Here is a 17,729-nt window from a genome sequence, read left to right as displayed (position 1 = left end):
AAACAGAGAAATGCTGAGCAAGTGAGGGCTCAGGTTCCTGTTGAAATACAGTGATGGATCTAGACTAAACCACCAGCTGTGCCTGACAGTGATTAAAGGCAGGTGGAAGGACCTGTCTTGCTTGCAGTGCAAACAGGAGTCCTTGTAGGTCTTGAACTAGGGAATCATTTGTCACAAGTGTGTGAAAGCAAAGAAAGTTGTTACTGAGCTTGTTATCTATATGTTACGTCTTGGGTGAGCCCTACAGAAAGCTGTCATGTTATAGAAAACAGCCTGACAAACTGCATATGTTGCTCATGTCTTGTGGAACTTGACATCCTCACCATCCTGGTGGCTCTGGGAAGAATCCAGGTTCTTTGTCCCCTAGCAGGCTGCCCAGGAGCAGAAGGGAAATAACCTCTAAGAATATGAACCATCCTGACCTTGAAAGGATTTACTGCGGTGTGAGCGAGGTCTCAGTGCACGGGAGATCACTGCTAGGCACCCACAGCGCGAAAGGGCCGCGCGAAGAGACAGCAGAGGATATCTGAGCCGTGTAGCCAAACTGCCCCAAGGACATGAGGAGCTGGGAAGGGTGACATGGTTGGTTGGATGAGCAGGAGTTGCTGTGACTTGAGTCTCCAGGTCTAGGAGAGTCTTTGTCTGGAGAGGCTGTGCACAGTTTCCTAAACTTATGCTTAGAAAACAAATTGAATTTCTGGGCTTTTTTAATGGTTTACTGGTAATCTTTTATCTCTAAGCCTGTAACGGGAAGCCTGACCTTGAGCCTTGCAGAATAAAAGCTGTTTATGGTGAAGGCTGCCGGGTGCTCCAGGGCCGGGGAGCAGAGCACTGGGCTGAGCGCTCCAGGATGCAGGAAAGCACCTGCTGTCCTGGCCCACACGGGCACCTTATGGTGCCGGCAGGGCCTCCAGCACCTGCACTAAGGGCTGCAGCCCCCTAAAAGCACCTGGGATGACCCCAGCTGGGGTTGCACCTTGCAGCAGCCCTGCACAAAGGAGCCAGCCAGGGTCTCGCTGTTTTTTTTTCCTCTTTATTAGGCAGCAGTGCGAGCCAGGCGGTGCTCGGCGCCGGCAGCGCGTGCCTCGTGTGCGGAGGGGTCACCCTGGGCTCGATGGCCCCTTGGGACCCTGCACGGGGCCGGCTCCTGAGCACTGGCTCCTGCCACACGCTGAGCGGGGCCCTTCTGCCCCAATGGGCCGCTCTGGCGCTGGGTGGTTCCGTTGGTCGGTCTGTGCTTGTGCGTGTCCACCAGGCTGGAGGCGCCTCCGTCCCCAAAGTCCTCGGGGCGTTCGGTGCCATTCAGTGTTTCCCGGTCATGAGCTTTACCACGATGCCAAGCGCAAGCACCGTGATAGCAGCAGCCGCCGCCAGCCCCCGGCGGAGGAGCACCTTTTTCATGGGAATGACGGTGCCTGGAGCCGGCGAGGCAGCCGTTGCTTCCTGGGGCTCCGGTTGGTCCGTTCGTCCCTCGAGCCTGGTGACACCCATGAGCACGACACCGTTCTGGGCATCCATTCCCGCTGCAACAAGAACAAGGCAGGATCACCAAGGCCTTTGGGGTAGGTGGAGGGTTTTCTCCTAGGCCTGAAAGCACTTTGTGGACCATGCTGAGAGCAGCACTGGAGTCTTGCAGGGATCTCCAGCCCTTGGCGTGCAGAATTTAGCCCGTATTTAGGGGTCCAAGTGTTTTCAAGATGAAAACTCCCCAGGTTGTCCCTCCCCAGGTAACCCCGGCCGCACAGTACCTATACAGCCCCGCACCGCCGCCACGGGGCCGTGCGTGTCGAGCGGCAGGGCTGGCCCCGGGCCGCAGGGCAGAGCCTTGCGGGAGGCTTCAGGATCTGCGTTCGGCTGCTCCGCTGGCGGCTGGGCCACTCCTGCACGGCGCTGGGCCTGGGGGAGGGAATGACGGAGCTTAAGCAGCAGCCTGGTGCTGCCCAGCCACGCTGTGTCCCTCGCGGCTTGTCCGGTGGGAAAGGGCACCAAGAAGTGCACCCAGAGTGACCAAGACAGACTCGCTGCTGCAGGCTGCAGTGCTGCTGCTGCGTTACGTGGTGCCCAGCGGCTGCAGCTGGGTGAGCAGCGCTGAGTTCGGCCCCACGTGCTTCGTGCCTCACACCGGGCACGACGCTGAGGGAAACCGCGGGGCACGCGTCGGGGTTACCTCCTCGGCCGCCCTCCTCCAGTCCATGCGCACGATGTAGGCCACGAAGCAGCTGCAGAGGATGGACACGCAGATGAGCATGCTGAGCCACAGACCTGAAGATGGACGGAGGCCCCCGTCACCCGCTGTGGTGGCCGCGAGCGCCCACGGCAGAGCTGCCGGCAGTGCCAGCGGGGACGGCCGGCATGAGGCGGCAGCGGGGCCGCCGCGGGGAGGCCCCGTCCCCTGCGCTGCGGGCGGTACCCATGACACCAATCTTGACCACGAAGAGGAGCACGGCTCCCAGGGGCAGGCCCAGGCCGTAGTACGCGATGGCGTTGAGGATGGCGCCGAACTTCTGCTTGCCGATGCCCCTGAGCACCCCGCTGCAGGCGCCCTGCGAAGGAGGAGAGCAGGAGAGGCACTGGAGCCAGCGGCCGCCATCTCGGGACGTCCACCTGGGCTGGGTAAGGTCCCCTGTTGAATGTAACAGCACCCCCGAGGACTTACACACATGGCTTCAAATAAGTGGAAGACGACGTAGACAGGCATGACCCAGCCCACCAAGGCAATGATCTCCCTGGGATGGAGAAGAGGTAAGGGTTATTTTGGGGAACTGGCTGCTGCTCCATGTGTGCTGGGGCCGGGAGCCAGAGCACTCACTTGTCACTGGTAAAGATATAGCCCAGCACATCCTTCGTGGCTGCTAAAATGGCCCCCACTGCTATGCAAAACCCTCCTGAAAAAACAGCAAGGGGTTGAGCCCGTTGCGGAGGGCAGTAGAAGAGGAGGAGGCTGGTCCTGCGCCCGCCTCACGGCATGACACAGATGGTGTTAAAGGATAACCCGGGCACGTTGTGCATGGGGTGAGCAGCAGCCGGGGCCGGGCCGCCGCTCCGGCCACCTCACCTGTGCAGAGCAGGCAGGTGGAGGAGGATCTCTTGGCCGTCTCGGCATCCCCGGCGCCGAGCGCGTTGCCCACCTGGACGCTGGCGGCTGTGCCGAGCCCTAGGGGGATCTGGAAGCACAGAGCGCTGGCGGTGACTCACGCGGCTGGGGGACACCAGCCCCGGAGGTACCGGAACAGAGAAACAGCAAAGTGGGGGCCCATCAGAGCAGGGGCAGGAGGCTGGGGGCAAATACAAAACGTATCCACAGAGGGACAGGCAGGGGCGGCTGAAGCGCAGAGCGGGAAGAGAGGGGACCTGAGTTTGCTGGAGCCTGTCGTGAGACTCTTCCTATGGAAGCCTGATCTTTAACAACGTTCAGACCTTACCATGAAGGCAACAACGGACACCTCGTAGATGATGGACTGTGCGGAGAGCTCCACGACGCTCAACAGGCCTGAGGGCAGAGCAGGGAGTTGGCAACGGGTCGGAGCGCCCGGCAAAGAGACCCTCTCGGCTCCCACTGCCCCTCACGGCCGCTGGCGACCGTCGTGCCCTCCCGCCTGCATGCAGCTCGCTCTCTCCACTGACCTATCAAGAAGCTCCCAATTTCGTAGGTCCACCACTCGATGCAGATCATGAGCATGCTGGGGATAGCCAGCGAGGTGAAGCTGTCCCAGTCCAGGAGGCACTCCATGGACCAGCCTGGGGAGAAGATATGAGAAACGTTGCCTGATGGAGGACTGAGTTTTGCATCTCTGAGTGTCCGAGGCATCCACCTGCGCCTTTCATGCCATGACCCCTATGCAAAGCCCCCAAGTCAACCATCATCAGCATAGCAGAATCTCATCACTGTGCATATACGTGCTCTGCTGCTGCAATTGCCTGTACCCATGGAGCTGGGCACCTTCATTTGACCTCTCTAGGACCAGAGCATCTAAGGAGAACCTCATGTGCATGTCCGGGTGCTCCTGCTCTGGGACCAAACCCAACAGTGCTTCAGCAGACACTTTCAGACTTCAGGAATTAATGTTTACTGCCGGCGCAGCAGGGCGCTCCTGGCACGCACCACGCAGAGGTTAATATTACACCTTTAGCACCAACAAGATGCACTCGATGGAAACGGTGGAAGATTTATGGACATTCGTGCAAAGCAGGAGCCCAGTGGGCTGTGGGAAGACGTCTTACCTCCCCATGTCTCCACGTGCAGCTTCTTGCCTACAATATACAGGAACAAGAAAATCGTTTGAGCATACTGAGCAATGGTGTTGGCCCAAGCTGAGCCCCTGCAAAGGAAAGGAGAAACACTGTCTGCATCCTGCTCACACCTCCCCTGCACAACCGCTCCTGCTCTGATGGTGACAGAGGGTAATGGCGTGCCAGCCCCAAGGTGCCGGCTCCCAAAGGCAGTGCTTTCTGAAAATACCGTGTTTCTCAAGGAAAAAAAGCCTGTTTCCTTTAAACCACTTGCTGTTTTGGGCCCTTGGGATGAAGCTGCAGTTGCAATGTGGGCTTTTTTTTCCCCCCCATGGGACTCAAGCGCTACTCACGCAATGCCCAAGCCCAGCACGTAGATAAAGATGCAGTTTGCCACCACGTTGACAGCGTTGCCGAGGATGCCGCTCAGCACTTGGGGCCACGTGATCATCTGTAAAGAAGAGGAGGCGCCTGCATCGCTGTTGCAAGAACCACAGAAGAGATGCAAAGGCCCTTGCTCGACCCATTCTAAGCTCATGACCTCTACACCAGAGAGCAGACTTGTGACTTTAGTCACCTACTTTGAAAATGATGGCGCAGGAGGTAAATCCCCAGTACGGGAAGGTCCATCGGGTACAACTGTCCCTGTGACATGAGTGATCTCCAGGGAAGAACTTGGAGCCACCGGCAGTGGTGAGCACTACTTGCCAGGACTGTGGCTGAGAGGAGCCCCGTGCCCAGAGCAGATGACCCTCCGTAGATGTGAGTGTTAGGGGCCACCTACCTGGTTCTGTAGGTATCTCGTCTCCAAGTGATACAGAAAAACTGCCTGAAAGGCAAATTGATGCGTGAGGCTGAGCCCGTGCTCAGCGTGGGCTGCTCTGCCGTGGCTGGAGCGCTGTGCCCCTGCCTGGCTGCAGCCCTGGCGCTGCCCCGCGCGCTCCCGTCCTCCCCGGCAGCGCCCGTCCCCGGCGGCAGCGCGAGCACTCACGGGAAGCGACGGGATGAAGGCCATCACGTAGACCTGGGTTAGCCTGGGGGGACATGAGAGGGCCCGCTGAGTGAGGGGGCCAAGGCTGCTGTCCCCTCAGGCAGGGCCAAGGTGATGGTGTCGGCGGCTGTCCCAGCCACGGGGCCACCCAACCTGGAGACCTCGGGGTCCTGGCGGACGAGGAGCAGGAGCTGCTCGATGTTGATGAGGATGGCGCAGCAGGGGAAGCAGCACAGCAGGAGGATGAGGATGGCACGCTGCAGGATGACCCCCACGCGCCGCAGGTTCTTGCTGCCGTAGGTCTGTGTGGCAAGAGGGTGGCTGTGAGGCCTGGTGTGCGAGCGAGCTGCAGGGCCCCATGGACAGGGAAGCAGCCCTGACCCCAGCCCATCCTGGAGGCAACTTGGAAAGAGTCGGAATTCCAAGGAGAGCTTGGAGCTCCCTGCCAGCCGGTTCTGGGCAGCATCTCCAACCCACCTGGGATATCAAGGTGTCACATGCTGAAGACAAACCATATCCTACAGAGATGGCAGTAACATTTATAACCTGGAAGGAGCAGAGGAATAAACAAATATGAGTGCGTAGGATATTAGACTTTCGTGAGGGGGAGAGTTCCTAGAAGTCAGAGTCCGAAGTCTCATCAGTCCTCGTCTATCCCCATGTCACAGGACAGGTCCCCTAGCCTTTGTTTCCATAACCATACTGCAGCATTATCGGTTCAGAAACAGTGCCTAATTGGTGCTAAGGCTGCTATTGAAATACTTACAGCGATGGCCAGTGTGACAGAGGCCAGTTCAACCTTCCCCAGGTGGCCACAGAATATGGAGCTGACAAGGTGGATCAGGAAAATCAGGAGCTGGTTCACGATCTAGGTGCGAGGAAGAGGAGGCGGGGAGAGACAGAGGTGAGTGAAAGGGGCACCTGTCCTGGGGGCAGAGACCTGGCACTGCAGGGCCTGGGACAGGAGGGTCTCTGTACCCATCACCAAGACTTAACTAGTCAGCAAACAAATCCCTCATAGCTCCTCAGATAAAACTGATCCGAGGTTTCTATCCCCTTGCCAGGCATTTAGACCATCTGCTCCAGGAGCATCTTGCATCGTTCTGGCTCTGTCGGCCAAGGAATCCGCTCCCTGCGGTGCCCGCGGCACCATGCAGTTGCTGAAGCTGCCTCGACCTGCTCTCCCACCACGCCGGTCCTCCCCATCTCGGAGCCCTACCAGTGGTCCTGACAGCACCAGCAGCTTCTTGGAGTCCTCCCAGAAGTTGTCGGGGATGAGACGCTGAAGGCAGCGGCGTTTCTTCCCGCAGCCGCCGGGCACGGGCTCGTCAGGGCTGCTGGCCATGGTCTCGCTGAAGCCGTTCTCCTCGGGGAAGCTCGGCTGCTTCATGCGGCCGCCCTGCCAGCGCGGTGAAAGGAGGCTCCGGCTCTGCGCTCCGTTAAAGCCGCCTCGCGAGGGTAAGCAATGTGTAACCAGGGCGCGGTGAACTTCAGCCGGGGCTGAGCAAGCCCTTCGAGCACTTCCGACGCCGCTGCGGCGATGGGGAGCGCGGGCAGCGGGCTGGGGTCGGGCCAGGACGTGCTGCTGGGTTGCGGGAGCTGGCGTGGGCAGCACTGAGGAGCCCAGCTGCATCGGAGCACCCGTGTGAGGCACTTACTGCCTGCCCCGAGCCAGCGCGTTGTGGGGGAACCTTCTCAAAACAACCCCGCAAGCCCCGCTTTGCAGCCCTCCTGCTGCCCTGCCGTGCAGCTCTGTCCTGCACTGTCCCCAAACAGCTGATGACGGGCAGTATTTTGGAAAGAGCCTCTAGCAGTTGCACCCACCTTTCTCCTGCTCTGCTGTGGCTCTGCAAGGTGGCAGCCCCGGTGGTTGCTCTGCTCTCCCAGGTGAGACAGAGGCTCCTTGGGTGCCCGTGATGTCTCTCCTGAGCTCCTGCCTCCGAGGGCTTCGTCGGCCGGGGCTGGGCTGCTGCCTGTCGCGCCCCTCTTGTCGCAGTGCTGCGGCGGCCAAAACAAGCCGGCCCTGTTGGCTCCAGCTGTCGGCCTCGTGCAGCGTCGGGTTTCACCAGCACGGCTCTGCCAGGCCAAATATAGCACCCTGCTTTGGACCACGGCAGGACGAGCGTGGCGGGAGGCCGGGTGCCCCCACGTTGTTTACAGACCCCTCCTGTGCAGCGTGGCAGGGGGCTTTGGCAGGCAGCGCTGGGGGATCCATGAGGCAGAGCAAGGCTCAACTCCTCCTCTCCCAGGGCTTCAATCCGCAAACTTGGGGGGCTCTAAGCAGGCAGAGTCTGCCTCAGTTCCCCACATCGAGGTAGACCACAGGATGGGGCCAGGACCCTGCACCTTGTGGTCACGGTTAATGGCTATTTCCAGCTGATTTACTCTGTGCTACTTCTCCCTTTTCCCACAGGTGACCAGGAGAGCTGCCTGGTGCCTGAGCTGGGCAAGAAGTCGCCACGTTCCGGCTCATCGCGACATTCGCCTTGACCGGCCAAGCACTGCCGGCAGCCTCACGCACAGGTAAGAGCTGGAGCCGCAGGCACCCTGTCCCGTGCCTGTCCCGCGAGCCCCAGGGCTGCTCGTGGATGCCGGTGATGCCAGGGGACACTGGCATTAAGATGCAAGGCATTTCGCTGGCAGCTGTCCCCACGCGCAGACTTTGCTCCGGGGAAGCGCTTCATCCGCATCAAAGCGTTTCCCGTGGGGTTCAGCGAGGGGGTGGGAGCAGCCAAGGTGCAGGAGCGCTGCTTGTGTGCAAGGAGAGCTGGGTGCAGCCAGGCTCGGGTGCCCGTGTTGGGCACCAAGATCTGCATTTGAGGCTAATTGCCTGTGAAAGCTGGTCCCTGTGCACAGACCCACTCACCTGAGGCTTGTGCTAGAAACCAAGTGCACGCCTCCCTGCCACGAGCTTGGCGGTGACCGGGGCCACGCTCACAGCCCATTAACTACACAAGGTTTACTCAGAAAACTTTATTGTATCAAAATCCCAGGTTACAAAAGTGCAAAGAAGAGTTGCTCTAGGCTCTGCGCCTGCATTTAGGGCCAGGAGCCAGCACCAATGCCTTGGTGGGAGTCAGCCCTTTCCTAGCAAAAGGGCCTTGCACCACGGTGCGCTGTTGTAGCCGAGCAAGTGGGCTCAGACCTGCCGAGACCCAGGCAGGGCGGCTCCGTGAGAGAAGGTGCTTTGTGGGCAGCACGAGCCTCTGCTCTAGCCAAAGCACACGGTCAAGCGCTCGCTGGAGCTGGAAAGCAGGAGGAGGGCAGCACAGGGCCCATCTCCTTCCCTGGCTAGCTTTAGACACACTTCAGCTGCATCACAAGTGACATCCCCAGCGCAGTGCTGGAGAGGGGACAGGCTCTCACACACTTGCTTCCTGGAGGAGCGGGACACACTTGTCTCCTTGAGGAACCGAGCATGGGGTATAAGACGTTTTGACTTAACCAGAAATCAAGTGAAGTGACTCTTAACAAGCTACTGAGGAGGAAATTCCTCCCCTGGTTGTCATCCTCCTAGGACAGGACCCTGCACCTCCCTGCTCCGTGCAGCCACGGGTTCCCGGGGCTGTGCCCACGTCATCTCTATCAGTTGCCGGTCAGGAGTCGGATCAGCAAGCCCGTGAGCAGGACAGCGACGGCCGCAGCAGCCACCAGCAGCCGGCGGAGGATGAGGGCTCTCCCCGGCACAGGAGCGGCCGGCGCCTCCTGCACCACGAGCTGGTGATCGGGCTGCTTCTCAGCAACCACGATGTTGTCAGGCAAGACCACGGTGTCCACAGCGTTGGCATCGACAGGGACGTAATCTGTGCAACAGAGAGATGAGCATCTTGGAGAAGTCAAGCTGCCAAGCCAGGAGCTCCCAGCCTGTTACTGCATAAGGACTAGTGACAGTATCTCCCAAGGCTCAAGGACACTGGGAAATGCAGCAGCCGAGGGGCAGGTATCCCCTGCTAACACAAACAGCAGCAGCGCTGGCTCTTCCCTGGAACAGCCCAGGTAGCAACAGGGAACAAATATCTTGTGCCCGTTACTGAAGGCAGCAGAAGTGCCACTAGGCTGGGACCAGCAGCACACACTGTGCCCTTCCCAGCTGCCTGGGCCAGCAGGACAGAGCTGTGAGGGAAAGCAGGGCCTGGGTGGAGAACTTGGGCTCCCTCCCTGTTATCAGACCTGGTTACGTACCCAGAGCAGATGTTTTGTTAGCAGCTGTGCCATTGGAGTTCACATCTTCCAGTTGTTTTTTCAGTCCAGCTCGGATTTGAGCCTGAAAACACACAAAAGAGTTGCTCTCTGTGGAGTAGGGATGTTCTGCCCAACCAAGCAAGCCTCTGTCTCCTTCCTGGACCTTCCCAAAGCAAGCATGCTCAGCACCAAATCCTCACTGTGCTAGAGCAGAGGGACAGGGCTTGTTTTGCGCCTCTCTACCCACAAATGGCTGCAGGGCTGTAACCTTGCAGTGAGACAGGAACTGGCCTAAAGCCTTCTAAGAGCTGAGGGAAGCACCAGCCTTACCTCTTCTGCAGCTTTCTTCCAGTCCATGCGCATGACAAAGGTTGAGAAGGAAAGGGCTTGCAAAGATATACAAATGATCATCCCCACCCAGAGACCTGCAACAAGGGAGAGTTATTTCAGCGAGGACTCAGAGAAACCCTGCTCTTGCCCAAGGATTTTGGTGGTGTCAGAACTTTGCTCAGGCTAAGCCAGTCTTGATCTGAGAGAACATGGGGTTTGACCCAACAGGAGCAGTGCTGGCAACTCACTCACAGCTTGATCCCCAACACCAAACAGAGAACAAACTTACCCAGCACCCCCATCTTAGCCGCGAACATCAGCGAGATGCCGATGGGCAAGCCGATGGCGTAATAGCCGATAGCGTTGGCGATGGCACCCAGCTTCTGCTTCCCTGCGCCCCTCAGCACGCCGCCACACGTCGCCTAAGGAGGCAGAGGAATCACCATGCGGGACAGCGTTTAGTCTGGCTGGTACCACTAGAGGAGCTCAGGGTATGGCACAAGCTACAAGCACAGGGGAATGCTGAAGATGAAGCTATAACTAATGCAAGCAACTGCTTTGGCAGTTTCTCAGGGTGCTTCTCTGTATCATTGTAACAGATTACGAGCAAAAGATAGCTCTGCCCTCTCCCTGACACCACGGCCTGCAGAGAGGAACCGCTCCACGCCCTGGAATACTCACTGCTGCAGCATCGAACAAGTGGAACGGAGCAAAGATCATCATCACTTTGGACACCAAGGTAACGATCTCCCTGTTGGGAAAATGTATGTGCTGGTCAGGGAAGGTAGGGTTGGGGTTTGCACACCTTGGCCAGCTGGGAAAGCTTGATCCTGGCCTGCTGGACCTGCTGCTGGAAGCACATGCGTTTGTGCTCTGCCACGGTGTTGTCCCAGAATCAGGGGCATCCGTGTGACACAAGGCAGAGGGGAGGAACGTTTGCCTGGTGGGAGTTAATGAACTCCACCTATGGGCTGTTCGTAGGACATTGCACATCGGGCCCACCAAGACAGTAATTATACTTAAAAGAAAGCAGTCAACTCACTTGTCACTGGTGAAGATGTAGCCCACAGTATCCTTCAGGACTCCCAGTAAGGTTGCAACCACTACAGCAAACACTCCTGAAAGAGAAAGAAATAGTCAAACAGCTTTGCTCTGCAAACTACCTAACTAACTAACTACAAACACTGCAAACTACCTAACTACCCTTTATTGCCCTCCACTGGAGCCTGGGCTGACCTGAGCACAGCAGAGCAGTGATGCAGGAGGTCTTGGCTTGCACCGCATCCCCTGATCCCAAGGCATTGCCCACTCGGACGCTCGTGGCCACGCTGAAGCCCAGCGGCACCTGAGGAGCAGAGGACGAGGAGGAGGTGAGTGGCAGCAGAGACTGCAACAGTTTGTCTCTTCCCAGGTAGAGCATTAGGGACAAAGTGTTGCCACTGACACCCAGTCCCAGGCTACTTTCTGCACCATGGGCATAACGTCTCTTTGGATGCATCAGAGAAGCGTAAAGAATGTACTTGCCATACCTAGGAACCGAGCAATGCTAACGTGAGCACAGCGCGGGTCTCCTCTGGGCAGGGGTCTGCAGGCTGCAGCGAGGGGTTTCATGCAGCAGGCACCTCCCAACAGCGGGTCAGGCACCGCCAGCCTGGTACCCTGCTCTGCTTCCCACCTCGTTGCCCTCCTTAGCCAGCCCCGCGTGCACACGCAGCCCTTACCATGTAGGCCGCGCAGGAGAGCTCGTAGATCACAGACTGCGCGCCCAGCTCCACCACGCTGAGCAGCCCTGGAAGACATTGAGCATCTCCTTTGTTATATTGGAATGAAAACTCCTTTGATGGCGAGGAGGCAGCAGCTACAGGGCTCCCATCTAATGGGTGAACCAGCCCCGTGTACGAGTGCTGGCAGGAGGTGCTTTGCGGGGGCAGCAGAGAGGCAGCACCAAGGCAGGTGCGAGAGGAAGATGCCCTGTTGAGTCAGGGGAAGGAAGAGTTTGGACTCACCTGCCAGGAAGCTCCCGATCTCAAAGGTCCACCACTCAATACACATCATGAGCATACTGGGCACAGCCAGACGGATAAAGGAACCCCACTCCTGGAGGCAGTCCATGCTCCAGCCTGCAAGGAAGAGGTGAAGCAGAATGAACGCACTCTCCCCCAGCATGGGGGAGACACATGATCTTCTGGGCACTCTCTCCATACAAGGACCACAAGCTGCATCTCCCAGGACATCAGTCCAGGCTTCCTATATGGCAGCATGTTCCTGAACCAAGGCAAAGAGAAAGGACTTGGGCGTACAGTCATGGGCTTGGGCTCAGCCTAGTCTCTTGTGCTCTGAAGGGATTATAATCCCTCTATCAGGCCTATAGCCTGCGTCCTAGTGACACTGCCAAATCCCCCGTAGCAGACAGCAGTGTTTTAAATGAACAAAGCATGAATAGTACCTCCCCAGGTCTCCACATGGATCTTCTTCCATCGCACATAAAGGAAGAGAAGAATGGCCTGTGTGTACTGAGAAATGGTGTTGGCCCAGGCAGATCCTCTGAGGAAAAACATGCACGGGTTACAAACAGCATCCTTTCCAACCTCAATTCCTCCAAAACAGACCTGGTGGCACCCATGGGAGCTCTGTGGCAGCTGTGGGAGAGAGGCAGATGCACGAGGCTTTGCTGCCCATTGGGCATGAACTGGGTCTGCACTTGCACGCGGGTCTTCCCCCAGCCTTCTCTTTCCAGGCTGTCTGGAGCAGAACCAGGCACCCAAGGCACCCCTGCAGCCCGAGCAAACCTCTTCACTGAGGGAGATGCTGCCACCAGCTCTGCCCACACTTACACCATGCCCAGCTTCAGCGCGTACAGGAAGATGGCGTTCATGGCCACGTTGAGGATGTTGGCTGCCATGCCCGTGATCACCTGGGGCAAAATGATCGCCTGGAAGCCAAAGACACACCTTGGAGTTTTCCTTCCCAGCACTGCCCAGACCCACAGCCACCACCAACCCTTGCTGTTATCCAAAAGCAGCATGGCAAAAGCATGACTCCTGTGAGGGAGGGAAGCAGCACGTGGGGCTCAAGAGCAGAGAAGTGGGAGGTAGCAAAGGGGAGACTGTAGCAAGACTAGTCCCAAGGCTTCTTCCTGCTCGGCAGGGCTGGCTGAAGACTAAAGATCAGATGTTTCTCAGCCCAGTGCTCCCTCGGACAGGGTGAACTTAGATCACCACCCTTATCTGCATTCCCAGGAATACCTATAATCTGTGGCCCAGGGCCTAGTTAGTTACACAGTACCTGACTTTGCAAATATCTTGTCTGCAGCTGGTACAGAAATGCCGCCTGAAAGAAGGAGGATTCAGTTCATCAGCACTGCCACGTGGGAGTCCGAAGCCCTCCCCACCGCCCCGCACAAGAGAAGAACCCGGTGCTGCTATGGTTCAACAGCCAGATACAATTTAACACTCATGGATAAATCCCTTCCTCACTTCCTCCTGCTGCCCTGCCAGGATGCCACAGCCAGGCATGTTGCAACGACACGTGGGTCTTGTGGCTGTTTTAAGCTGGGTGACACTGCTGCACGCCAAGCTCAGAGTATCAAAAGGCAAAGCATAAAGCAGCTTCCCTTGCTGGGCCCTGAGGAGAATCTTGACCTTGCAGAGTGGCACCATCCCCACCTTTGCTGGGCACTAACCCTCTCTGTTCTCACCAGGATGAGAGATTGGTCTCCAAACTGCAGATCTCCCAAGCTTCTCCATTAGCATGAGAAAGTCTGCAAATCTTGGAGGAAAGCGATAACTCACAGCCATTGTTTTCTACGGAAACTGCTCCCTCTCCCAGGGGAGTTTCTTCAAAGAGACAGCACAACTAGGCAAAAACCTGGCACTGTGAGTGTGTGCTCATAGCAATCTGCAGCCTTTATCTCTCAGCTAGGAGCCAGGTGTGAAGCCCCTGCTTCCAAAATCTATAGGCAGTTACTTATTGTGCAGAGATGGGGCTTCAGGAAAAGCCTTTGCACAGTGAGATGGAAGAGTGCATGTTTGCTAGTCCAACAGCCATGACCAGTGCACCTCTGTTAAGGCCTAAGATCAAGCAACCTGTTGTAAAACCCTAAATCACACAGTCCTGCGATCCACAGAGCAAAGACCCTCCCTCTTTCCCCCAAACATTACTGAGGGTTACAGAACTTGAGAGCTTTAGCAGCAACTTACTGGAAGAGCTGGGATAAAGATCATCACGTAGACCTGCGTTAACCTGGAAAGAGAGTTGTTGCCCCAGTTAATGACACAGGAAAGCAACAGCCAAACCAAGCAAGGTTGCTACAAAGGACATAGAGGCCCCAGCAGTGCCTCAGTTCCAAGGCCTGGGGACTTTAAAGGTTCCAGAGAAGGTACAGGGGACCCTAGATCCATAATCTTGGTTTCTGATGGCCTTGTCAGCAAGCGAGATCCCAGAGCTCATCCCCAGCCAGAGCCTTTGGAAAGGCCCATCCCCACCCTGGAGGGCTGACACCTGACACGCTGCAGACCAAGGAGGGGCCAGACTTGATATCACTCCCGACCTGGAGACCTCGGGGTCCTGTCGGATGAGCAGGAGGATGCGCTCAGTGTTGATGAAGATTGCCCAGCACGGGAAGCAGCACAGCAGCAAGATAAGGATCCCCCGCTGCAGGATAGTGCCCACCTGCTTCAGGTTCTTGCCGCCATAGGTCTGAGTGGAGAGACAGCACCAAGGTGAGAGTTAAGGCGAGGGGAGAGCATCTGGGCAGATGTGCTGCTCCAGAGGCAGCCACAGATCAATTAAATGCAAGTTCTTCCCACTCCCAGCAGCAGCTAGTGCTGAGCTGGTTGGAACCAGACCCCAGCTAGGATACACATCCCCCTGCTACCTAGGTACAACCCAGTGATCCTTGGAGAGTCTGGCTCAGCCCCATCTCTTCCTCATCTGTGCCCCTCCTGTCCCGCACGGAGGGAGCAGGCTCCGGATAGCACGTTCGGAGCCCCAGGCTGGCTGGAAGCTGTCGGCCTCCTGCCCTCTGTGCCCGTATTGTCCCACACAGGATGCAGGGCAGCACCAAGCTGAGTCCTCCCAAAGCACAGAGCGGGGAGCAGCTACTGACCTGGGACATCAGCGTGTCGCATGCTGAGGCTAAACCAGAACCAATGGAGATGCCCGTCACGTTGATAACCTGGAGGGGAGAGAGAACTCGGTCTGTAGGGAGGGTCACAGGGGAGCTGGCCCAAAGCGCTGTGTGTCTCCCAGCTGGGTGGGGAGACGTTTCTGCTGTGAGTTTCTGGGAAGTCTCCAGACTGTCTCCTGTTCTCAGAATAACACACAAATGTTATCCAAACAGCCTCTTTCCTCTTATACTGTGAGAAAAGATAAAAGATCCTCCAACAAAGGCCAAATACCTAAAGGGTCACTAGCAGTGCTATTTCTAGCCACAGGAGCGTGCCTGGGCCTGGCAGGTCCAGAGAGCTGGGTCACAGACTCAAGCTGCCTGCCCAGGTGCTGGCCTTGCACTGACACTACCGGGTACTGCTCAGTCTTGTACCTCCTGCCTGTCCTTGGGGCAAAAGCAATTTGGTAGGTGCGCTGCATCGGTGTGCTTAGACACGGCGGTTCTTGGGTAAGAATTCCTCCAGGGTTTTTCTTTGTCTTTTTAAGGAGACCCACAATTTGTATGCTTTACATGAAAGAAGAAAAAGCAATACTTACAGACACAGCCAGCGTCACAGCATCCAGCTCAGCTTTCCCCAGATGGCCACAGAATATGGAGCTGACCACACTGATCAGGAAACCCAGCAGCTGGGCTACAAACTAGGATGGAAGGAGGACACTGTGAGGTAAGCTCTGACTGCAGCTTGACAAACACCACCTTGCTCCAGGAGTTGGACTGTGAACAGTCCAAGTTTCCTGGTTTTACAGCAGTGCCTTGAACCCAGGGCTCTGCTGGACTCGGAACCGGTCTCTGCAGCAAGAGACACTCCCTGCCTTGCCTCTCTGTAGCGAACGCTGCCTGGGGCTCCCGGAGCTCTTCCTTTGTCTCCTAAAGCTGCCCCTGAGCTGTGGAATTTAGGAATTACACAATCAATCTGATAGATGACTTTGTTTTACATGGGGTTTAACAGAGCCACCAAAAATCCCATTTTCTAGTAGGAAAACAGTGTAGAGTATGGGGGAAAAATCAGCATTCTTTTATGTATTTCTGAGTTATTGTATGCCAAGGGGAAAATTCTTTTCCTCAAACCGTGTTATCCTCTCCTCCTGGACTAATGCTAAGTCCAGCTTACTTGATATTAACCTGGGGCTACAGAAAGGGTTAAAGTTACTGTGGTGGCAATTGCATTTGAGACCTCTTTTTCCCTGGGCAAGGGGGCAGCCCCTCTGCAGGTGTCCAAGACACAGGGACATGGCAGAGCAAGAAGGCGGTAGGAGCTTGGGGTGTTTAGAGCTCACTGCCAGGTGGGCATGGCCAGGACCATGCCCGGTGTTGGCTCAAGCTGCTTTCCTTCCAGTGGTTTTATAAGCTGGAGAAGCACCTCTTGTGGGGCTGGAGGAAGAACAGGGCCCGGGCACGCTGAGCCGCTGTGAATCATCCGTGCAGGAGGTCTCCCTACCTCCATGCTTGATCCAGCACAAGAACTGACACGAAATGAGTATTTACTGATGACACCTGCACCTGGAAGACAGCTTCAGGTTTGGTTTTGAGGTTATCTGGGCTTTGGGAGAAGTATCTCGAGCCAAAGGTGGCTCTGCTGCGGGGATTTTGCTGGGGGATTCAGCTATAGAAAGAGAAATCAGACTTGGCTTGCTCTGCTGTCTGATCGCGGCAGGTTGGTGCTCTGATGGCAGGGAGGAAGTCTCAGAGAAAATCTTCCCTTGGTACTTATTTAGCAGACGGAGCAGAAGGTTCAAACACTAAAACTTAATGTTTGATGGATTTAGAGCAGGGCCCGTGTTTGACTGTCGTGGTGTGTGTTTCGCTGGGCTTTAGAGCGCCAGGGAAAGAGAAAGGGTTTATCTTGGTGCAGATGGACCTCTATGTACAAGGGCTCTGAGAAGAGCCTGCCGTTGGGGACCTCAGCCCTGAGCATCTTTTGGGGAGGCCAAAGAGCAGGTACCAACCCCAGGATTTGCTTAAGTCCATGTGGGGGCAATGGGGCAGAGCCTGGGGCTGTGACCAGGTTGCACTGAACCATTTAAACAGCTGGAGAGCCCACTGCGTCTCTTCTAAAGCCATGTTCACGGCGCTGCCAGTGCCCATGTCGACTTGACGGACTAAACTAACCAGCAACAGGAATTCCTGCGACAAAGACTAAACATGCAGGTGGCAATGAAGGAATAAGGCAGGGAAGGACCGGGCTTGACGGGAGCTGCGCCCTGAGCAAAGGCGCTGGCGGACGCAGACACGGGCAGGTGTCCCAGGAGCAGAGGGACCCGCGAGGGGAGCGGGAACCAGCGTCTTGAGGGGGGCGAAGGGGGCTCTTGAGGCCGCTCAGGTAGGGAGGCTGCGCGGGGGGGAGGCAGCCGCCTCCGAGGCTGCTCCAACGGCTGCTGCCGTTACCTCATGTTTGGCGACCGTTACCCCTCACGCAGCGGCCGTTACACCCCCTCCTCCTGCGCGCGGCGACCGTTACCCCTCACGCGGCGACCGTTACCCCTCACGCCGCCGCCCCTGGGGACAGCTCCAGGTCGCGGCTGCACGCGGCGCCTCCCGCTCCCATCGCACGTCCCTCCCGCCGGGCCCCGGCTCTCACCACCGGCCCCGCCAGCCGGGCCAGCTCGCAGCTCTCCGCCGGGCGCCGGCGGGCAGGAGGCGGCGGGCGCCCCGCAGGCACCGCGCCGCCACGGCCGCCATGCGCTGCCGCTGCCGCCGCCGCCGCCCGCCTTATGGGCACGGCCGGGGCCGGCCCGCCGCCGCCTCCCCGCCCCCGCGGCCGCGCTGGGGCCCGGGGCTGCCGCCGGGGGGCGGACCGGCCCGGGCCGGCCTGGAGCGGCCGCGCGC

The 17,729-nt window shown here is 57.6% G+C and overlaps 2 protein-coding genes across 2 annotated transcripts; both read right to left on the bottom strand.

The window, feature by feature from the left end:
• Positions 1 to 1,302: 1,302 nt before the first annotated feature.
• On the bottom strand, positions 1,303 to 7,066 carry LOC104578559 (multidrug and toxin extrusion protein 2). The gene is made up of 18 exons (XM_088533070.1): positions 7,046 to 7,066; positions 6,441 to 6,620; positions 5,988 to 6,089; positions 5,699 to 5,767; positions 5,375 to 5,523; positions 5,222 to 5,264; positions 5,015 to 5,059; positions 4,584 to 4,681; positions 4,222 to 4,319; positions 3,625 to 3,738; positions 3,423 to 3,490; positions 3,056 to 3,164; positions 2,810 to 2,885; positions 2,657 to 2,726; positions 2,411 to 2,543; positions 2,168 to 2,262; positions 1,749 to 1,896; positions 1,303 to 1,523 (listed from the first exon to the last, which is right to left on the bottom strand). The coding sequence occupies exons 2-18, from the start codon at positions 6,609 to 6,611 to the stop codon at positions 1,303 to 1,305; spliced, it is 1,809 nt and encodes a 602-aa protein (XP_088389196.1). The 5' UTR covers positions 6,612 to 6,620; positions 7,046 to 7,066.
• Positions 7,067 to 8,624: 1,558 nt separating this feature from the next.
• LOC104567674 (multidrug and toxin extrusion protein 2) lies at positions 8,625 to 17,531 on the bottom strand. Its single transcript, XM_088533069.1, has 17 exons — positions 17,482 to 17,531; positions 15,440 to 15,541; positions 14,841 to 14,909; positions 14,283 to 14,431; positions 13,933 to 13,975; positions 13,019 to 13,063; positions 12,568 to 12,665; positions 12,180 to 12,277; positions 11,740 to 11,853; positions 11,455 to 11,522; positions 10,970 to 11,078; positions 10,776 to 10,851; positions 10,415 to 10,484; positions 10,023 to 10,155; positions 9,734 to 9,828; positions 9,404 to 9,485; positions 8,625 to 9,024 (listed from the first exon to the last, which is right to left on the bottom strand). Exons 3-17 carry the CDS (start codon positions 14,847 to 14,849, stop codon positions 8,807 to 8,809), a joined length of 1,407 nt encoding a protein of 468 aa, XP_088389195.1. The 5' UTR covers positions 14,850 to 14,909; positions 15,440 to 15,541; positions 17,482 to 17,531; the 3' UTR covers positions 8,625 to 8,806.
• Between the last annotated feature and the right edge of the window lie 198 nt (positions 17,532 to 17,729).

This window comes from Tinamus guttatus, unplaced genomic scaffold (genome assembly GCF_059628265.1).
Source record: "Tinamus guttatus ecotype Peru unplaced genomic scaffold, ASM5962826v1 Tinamus_guttatus_pri_ptg000480l, whole genome shotgun sequence".
Lineage (NCBI taxonomy): Eukaryota > Metazoa > Chordata > Aves > Tinamiformes > Tinamidae > Tinamus > Tinamus guttatus.
Note: the sequence above shows the minus strand (reverse complement) of the source record. Positions and strands in the feature narration are given on the sequence as shown.

Excerpts from the sequence above, each read along its gene's own strand:
- LOC104567674 (XM_088533069.1), bottom strand. Across the intron at positions 13,976-14,282 it reads CAGGACCCCGAGGTCTCCAG|GTTAACGCAGGTCTACGTGA; the intron begins GTCGGGAGTGAT and ends CTCTCTTTCCAG. Across the intron at positions 10,485-10,775 it reads TACATCTTCACCAGTGACAA|GGAGATCGTTACCTTGGTGT; the intron begins GTGAGTTGACTG and ends TTTTCCCAACAG.
- LOC104578559 (XM_088533070.1), bottom strand. The coding sequence starts at position 6,611 with ATGAAGCAGCCGAGCTTCCCCGAGGAGAACGGCTTCAGCGAGACCATG. Across the intron at positions 2,263-2,410 it reads GGTCAAGATTGGTGTCATGG|GTCTGTGGCTCAGCATGCTC; the intron begins GTACCGCCCGCA and ends GTCCATCTTCAG. Across the intron at positions 1,524-1,748 it reads GGCGGTGCGGGGCTGTATAG|CGGGAATGGATGCCCAGAAC; the intron begins GTACTGTGCGGC and ends TTCTTGTTGCAG.